At 46.1% G+C, this 7,303-nt stretch overlaps 1 protein-coding gene across 1 annotated transcript; it reads right to left on the bottom strand.

Moving 5' to 3' along the window:
* Window positions 1–570: 570 nt before the first annotated feature.
* Window positions 571–2,764, bottom strand: LOC115663178 (acyl carrier protein 2, mitochondrial). Its single transcript, XM_030585208.2, has 2 exons — window positions 2,452–2,764; window positions 571–1,025 (listed from the first exon to the last, which is right to left on the bottom strand). The coding sequence occupies exons 1-2, from the start codon at window positions 2,677–2,679 to the stop codon at window positions 849–851; spliced, it is 405 nt and encodes a 134-aa protein (XP_030441068.1). The 5' UTR covers window positions 2,680–2,764; the 3' UTR covers window positions 571–848.
* Between the last annotated feature and the right edge of the window lie 4,539 nt (window positions 2,765–7,303).

Genomic DNA, 7,303 nt, shown 5'->3' with positions numbered 1-7,303 from the left:
AAATAAGGTGTTTAATGAGTCTCATTTTATTTATTTTTTATTTTTTATACCAAGGACTCAAATTCATGGAACTAGATCAGGAGAAAATTTAAGACTCTGTATGTTTTTCTTCGACACGTTCTCACACTGTTTCCACCGTTTGATTCTAACCAAAGGGCCTCGGAGAATATTATAATGTGAAATGCTTGTTAGAGAATCTAACCTAAAAATTTAAAACCAATATATGAGGTTCATATAAATCCCGTAACCAAGTAACGTGCGACATTTTAATCGCTAGGAGTCAAAAAAGTGATCTTATTCGCTAAAGAGTATATCACCTAATTTCCTCAAGGACAAAAAACAAGGAGCATTCAACCATTCATCACAAAATCCCCAACAGAGCAATAAAAAGCGAACGAGTCTCGTACTTTCTCTCGACAACTAGCTTGGTGGTACCACTCGAGGAACCCTCAAAAGACAGAGAAGTCAAGTCACAGCCCATTACGTGCATATATGATAAAATTCAGGTCATGTCACATACTACTGCACATGCAAGATTTCCTCTAAGACATCAGTCTCCAAATGCTGGACTTATCAAAATAAGAAGCTCCACTTTAATGCAACCAAAAACTCATTCTGGATACACTTCAAAATAGTGTCAAGGACTCTTTAGGGGCCTGTAACTGCAGCTACCACCCAACTCCGGAGTAGCCATGGTAGTTTGGTACAAATAAAGAAACACATCCATTGGAGGGAAGAACGCTAACAAAAAAAGATTCTAAAATGTGCCAATGTGCCACTTATGAGAACTCAATGCATTGCCGATCCTTCAGGTGAAAAGGAAAGAACATGGGCTTTCAATGCTTCTCCTATTTCGCCTGCGGATGCGAAGCGATGAAGTCGACAGCAAGATCTATCGAGCTTATCTTGTCTGCTTCATTATCTGGAATCTCGAATCCAAACTCCTCCTCAAGAGCCATAACTATCTCCACGGTGTCCAAACTATCCAATCCAAGATCATTCTGGAAATGTGCATTCGGCGTAACCTAGGAAAAGAGAATCAGCTTAGAACTAGTTGTTACCTTGCTCAAATATTCCAGCCATGCGGTTGCACCAAAAAAGCACAAACATGAAATTTGTTAAAAATTGGACTCATTCCAGAAAGTGCTGATTGCAGCACATGATCTAGGCAGGACTACTACACAATATTGCATAAAAGAGCCAATAGCAAGCACATGGGGTCCATAATGCTATTATACTATACCAATTTTCAACAAGAATAGCTATTACATACCACGAGCCTCTTTAGAGGCTCGCTAAAAGCTCTGCTGCACTATGTCAACAACAAGTCTTGCAGGTATCAAGGCAAGTCAACGGAAAACGTCACAATTTATTCAAGACCTTGCACTTCGAAAATGATATAAGGCAACACATGGAGCAATGCGAACCTACACTACCTGTAGGCACATGAGCATAACAACTGAAATGTACATAATGTCAAAAGGAGAAGTGAGAACAACTCAAAATCCATTATCTCAGGTACCTCTTCAAATTAGCTGAATCTCATTAACACCAATCAATTAAGAGACTTGAGACCAAAATAATAGCCCGGTGGAGAGATGACAATAACAGTGCACATGAATAAATTTCCTATAACACTCATCGGCACCATGTAACACTATATAACACTCATTAAGGTACCCATTAGTGTGGAGTCAGGAAGGAAAAGGGCAACTGACCACCTCTCATAATATGTGGCTTTATATGATGCATAGGCAAAAGCCAAGTGAAAAGCACGCCCATCCCCAGTGATGCAGCGCAGGAAATCAATGAAGCTGATATTTGTTCAAACAGCCAGGATGTTACCCATCCTTCGAGACTATTTTTTTTTTTCCAAAAGCAATTCATATTTTCTTCACAGCAAAACCACAAAACAGGTGAGCAATCCTGCTACAAGCTCATCACAGGATATCAACCATGAGACCCAATCGACAAGTCCCAATTACAACACACAAAATCCTTCATGACGATTGGAGAAATGCGATTGCAATTCTTTCTATTGGCTAGCCCATCAAGTTACGCAAAGTTCGATTCTTTAGCAATAGTTTGGCACGAAATAGTGTGACCCTTAAGAAACCCAAAACCTTAGCTGTAATGGGTTTTTCCTATCTCAACCGCAGAGCCCCACATACACAAGTCCCCGCTATCAAATTTGCCCTAACCCTGCGATCAGCAAAACCAGCACCACCTCGGCGCATTTCCGCCGAGGCCAATGCACACAAACCCATCCGGAGAACGAACGCGCGTCTCCATTCAAGGGAAGCACGATCGAAAACGAAACCCTCCGGCGAGCGACCCCAGGTGACTAAACAATCGCTAGCCCACGTCGCGTTTCGACCTCCCAGCAGCAACAATACAACAATGAGAAGGAGGAGGAGGAGAGGAAAGGGGAGCAAAAGGAAGGGAAGAAACCTTGGAGGGGTCGACTTTCTGGAAGTTCTTGACGACGGTGACGACGCGATCGGAGACCTCGGACTTGTCGAGGAAGGAGCCCCGGACCTCGTCGGAGAAGCGGCGGAGGGCGGCGGCGAGGCCGAAGGGGAGGAATGGGTTGTCGGAGGAGCGGAGGAGGGAAGGCTTGGCGGCCACCGGGACCCGCAGGTACTTGAGCAGACCAAACCTCGCCGTCGCCGCCGCCATTGTAGCTTCGTGTGTTACTCCTCCTCAAGCTTCTCTTTCTCTCTCTCTATCGAACTCGCGAAATGAAACGCGGTGAAAAAAGTGGAGATGGGAATACCACTCGGCGCTCAAAAACAGGGTCGCCGAGTTACGGATTTTGGCCTTCCGGCTCACCTCGGCCCAATACTCGGCCCAAGTACTCGGGCCCATTTGCGGCTCACCTCCCCCCCCCCCTTGGAGAACCCCATATACTTGGAGGAGCGGGCAGCGATTTGCTTCGCACAGTGTCTTTATAACCCGGGGTACTTGGTCGGCAAGTTGTTCATAAAAACGTTGTGCGAAACACAGGCCAACCAAGCAGGAGCCAAAGCTCCCTTGTTTGTGTCACCTCAGACGTGGGAGGCTATTATACCTGCCTACTTGGTGGTAGCCAATCGAAACTAACGTGGAGTCAACTTTCCCCACCTAGAAGCCCCTAAGTTTCCTCCCGTTATTTTTCTTTCCGGGAGAGAACTTACGGGGAAATCCCTCTTCCATGTCGAGGAGTTCCTTCCCCTATTTTCTCTTGAACCTTTTAACGACCTGCTCAGGTCTTAGCGGGAAAGGAACAAGAAAATCGAAAACATTGAAGGAATAGACTAATCTTGATTCCATTTTGGGGACTTTCTTCATTTTTTTTATCCACTTGTAAATTTAGGATGAAATTGTCTCCGTTTTAGTTGTCAGAAGTGCCGGCCGGCAAATATTTGGCGGGCCAACGAGCTCGGACCCTTATTCGAGACTAGTTTGGTCACTTTGGCCCTTATTTGAAACAATACTTATTCTTACACTCTTTTCAGAAAGGCTACGTTTGGTAAGACTTTCGAGAAAAGTCTACGGGGAAATGCATAAAATTGTAGGTGAAAGAAAAAAATATATTATCATTCCAAAAATACTAAAATCCAAAGGGAAAATTACAAATAAAGGCTTAACATGCCCTCATCTTTTCAAATAAGGGTCTGAAGTGGACTTCGTTTCAAATAAAAGCGTGAAATGTATCAGGACCTTCACTCTGGCCCTAACCTCGGAGGAAAATTATTTCGCGATGTCCCAGGGTCGTCGCCGTCCCAAATCTTTTATCTTTCTTTAAGAACATGCGGAAGCGTACATTCAATCAACACCCAGACAATAACAACAATAAGCAGCCAGGAAGAACAATCAATTCACAAACACATTACTATTTTCATACGTCACCACTTCATATTTTACAAGCTAACTCCTCTAGCAGGCTATACTATCAAAAACGGTTTCCCCCTTGACTAGGCTAGCAACCTAGGGATCCACCACATTTTCGTCGGGTGTGAATCCTAGCGGTCCGTCGAAATCACGGATAGGGCTGACTAAATCTTCATCGAACCATATGAACCAAGCCTCGTAACGGTGGGAAACCACGTTGTCAGCATCCTCTTGCACCACTATTACCTACGGTATGTGGTATCCGCTTCTACGTCTACAATATCAACTATAGACATATGCATGTCAACGAGAAGTCTATGACGAATTGGAGGCAGCGTCGCCATACCTACAAGTATGTAAAAATAAGGAGTGAGTCACAACTCAGTAAGTAAACTCACTAAATTTCGGATAGGAGGATGCCTCGCCGTCGAACAAAACACATGCACATAGTCACATCAATGTTGATGACATATCAATAGCAAATATGCTTCAAACACACTTGTCCTTGTGCATGAGATGATCTCAACTTGCCTTCTTTTTTTTCCAAACAATAACATTACCACCAAAAGTATGCACACAAGGGATTCATTATCTCAACCGTTGGTACGGTTCTTCCGGAAATTCTCCGGGCAACGTCCCCCAATCAAGGGCGACAACTATAGTTTCCCTTGTGTGACCATGCCAATAAGCATCATGACACCATGAGTACCTCACGCGAAGTGTGTGTCATGTAATATAACTTATAGAATCTTACGTCATGCTAGGCACGGAACCGAGTTCGTGATTCGAACCACCTGGTCATGGCGCCGACCTACACCAAGCAAGGCTTCAATCGGTATGCCTCAATACCGATCCTCCAAACAAGGCTCCTTCCGACACACCTCGACGCCGATCCGAACCAAGCGAGACTCGTTCATAGCCTGGACGTGCTTTCACGCATAATGCCAAATGCATGAGCAAATCTTACAAATGCATATACATGCGTGGCAAGCTATATCAAGCATTCACAAACAACGGAATTCACACAAGCACAACAAGAACATGACTCGCCCAATAACGTAACGCAATGCCCTAGCCAAAGTTTAGTAGGTTTACTTACTACCCTCCAAGGTTGTGACCGATGGTGAGCTAAGCGGCACAGCGCGGCACGGGCACGGGCGCGAGTAAGGGTGCGGCCGAGAGAAGAGAGGACGGCCGAGAGAGTGAGGGCATGAGGGAGAAAGGAAGAGGAAAGTGAGTGGTGAAAGGTGAGCATGAAGGATTGATGCCTTTATTTATAGGCAAACCTCTCGTCATTACCCTTCCATTTGGACTAATAGGAATCCTTGAAGTGGCAACCCTAATGGATGAGTTGGCTAAACTAACAAGAAAAGGTGGCAAGCCTAATAAGATGGTGTGGCATACCTAAGCCTTAGATGAACATTTTTCTTCTTCATATTGGGCCACTTGAGGTGTGATTCATCTTGAAATTAATGAGATGTAATGATGTATGTGACATCTCCAATTTGGACCGAGTCGACCAAAGGAAAGTGGCCATGGAATTGGCGAGCGAATCGATCCGAGGGTCGGTCATAGATCGGCTGGTATGGTCGGAATAGGTATTTAAAAGATCGATCATGGTTCGATCGAAGGATCATCCATGGATCGGCCAAGGGATCAACAGTGAAATGACTCCCCAATCACGCAAGATTAGAGTGATTTAACCATGGATCGATTGCTCGAGTAACATCCCCAGTTTGGACCGAGACGACTAAGGAAAAATGGCTGTGGAATTGGCGAGCGGATCAATCTGAGAGTCGGTCATGAATGGGATGGTATGATCGGAACGAGTAACTAAAGGATTGGTCATGGTTTGATCGAAGAATCATCCATGGATAGGCCAAGGGATCAACAGTGAAATTGTGACATCCGCGATTTGGACCCTGAATCGACCAACAGAAAATGGCCAAGGAATTGATGTGCGGACCGAACCGAGGGTCGGTCATGGATCAGTAGGTATGGTCGGAATGGGTAATCGAAGGATCGGCCAAGTGATTAGCCATAAAACAACTCCCCAATCACTCAAGTTGATTAGAGCGATTCGACCATGGATCGATCACTCGACCACAAGGGTTGACAGTGAAACGATCCCGAACAACCATGGATTGATGCCGTGCGGACATGAGTCAGTCGCGGGTGGTTCCGCTCGGCCATGCACCGATCGCGAGCAACCATGGACCAATCCCATCATGTTCGATTCAACGCGACTATATGACAACCGAGGGTCGACCATGGATCATTGATGCTCAAATGTGGACCGGTCGCGAATCGGCCATGGATCGTTGCGTTGAGTTGGGTAGGCCATGAATAGGCCATGTGTCAGGCCAAGAGTCTTGAAGCTTGGTCGCAGATTAGTTTTTGTGCTAGCCGTGCAAGCCAGGCCTTGTGCCCGGCCATGGACCAGCCATGAGCCCGTCAGTCAGGCCATGAGCTGGTCCCGTGCATGGCCGTGTGCTAGTCACCGTGCCTGGCGCTTGTGCCAGGCCATGTGCCCATCAGTTCCGACCCAGACCTAGCCGTGTGCCAACGCAAGTATTGGCCTGTGTGCTGGCCCCTCGCTCATGTGGCTCAGCCATGCACTCGGCACATCGACCGTTTGGCTCGGCATTGTGCCCATGGAGCCGGCCTTGTACCGTCCGTTCGGCCCATTGCTTGTGCGACCTGGCTCTATGCCCAACGCCGTGCTCGTGTGGCCCGGCCATGTGCCAGGCCTTGTGCTCGGTCAGGCCCGACCGAATTGGCCATACGCCTGGTCAGTCCGGCTGGTCTGACCTCGCGCCATTCAACCCGGACTTTGGCTTGATTATGTCCGATCATGCTTGGACATATTTCTACATCAAACCTCGGTCCAAATAGAATGGTCAATCGTTTTTAGATACATAAAATTTTCATTTACTTAGCTCACCTCTGCTAGTATCATAATAAGTTTTGGATGATGTGCTTAATGAAAAAGGTGAGTCATAAATTAGTTATCTTTAGTGAATTATTGAGTGTTCTTGAAGGGCAAGAACAAGTATCACACGCCCAAACTTGGGAAATAAGAAGCCAAGTAGACCAAGTCAACCTTAGGTCAATAATTGGAGGCTAATCATTAGTAAAGATCTTATCTTCTAAGTTGTCTCTAGCCAATTATTGGGGTGTTCTTGAGAATTCTAGAGGGACAAGACAAGCCACACACAAGGAACTTGAAGAACAAGACAAAGAAGAGACTAAGTCAATAGAAATTATTGATGAAGAGGAGATGACGGTGGTGCAGTTGTAGCCAAGGTGCTTGCTGATGAGACCGGCTGGGCAGTTGGCAAGCACGATGTCATTTGTGGTGAAGCACTCCTTGGCGGCTTCTTCTGATGAGACGACGACCACCCGGCGGGAGCCGAAGCGGAGAGAGAAG

The sequence above is a fragment of the Syzygium oleosum genome, unplaced genomic scaffold (assembly GCF_021117445.2).
Source record: "Syzygium oleosum isolate NSW1041296 unplaced genomic scaffold, Sole_v2.1 Sole_v2.30, whole genome shotgun sequence".
NCBI lineage: Eukaryota > Viridiplantae > Streptophyta > Magnoliopsida > Myrtales > Myrtaceae > Syzygium > Syzygium oleosum.
Note: the sequence above shows the minus strand (reverse complement) of the source record. Positions and strands in the feature narration are given on the sequence as shown.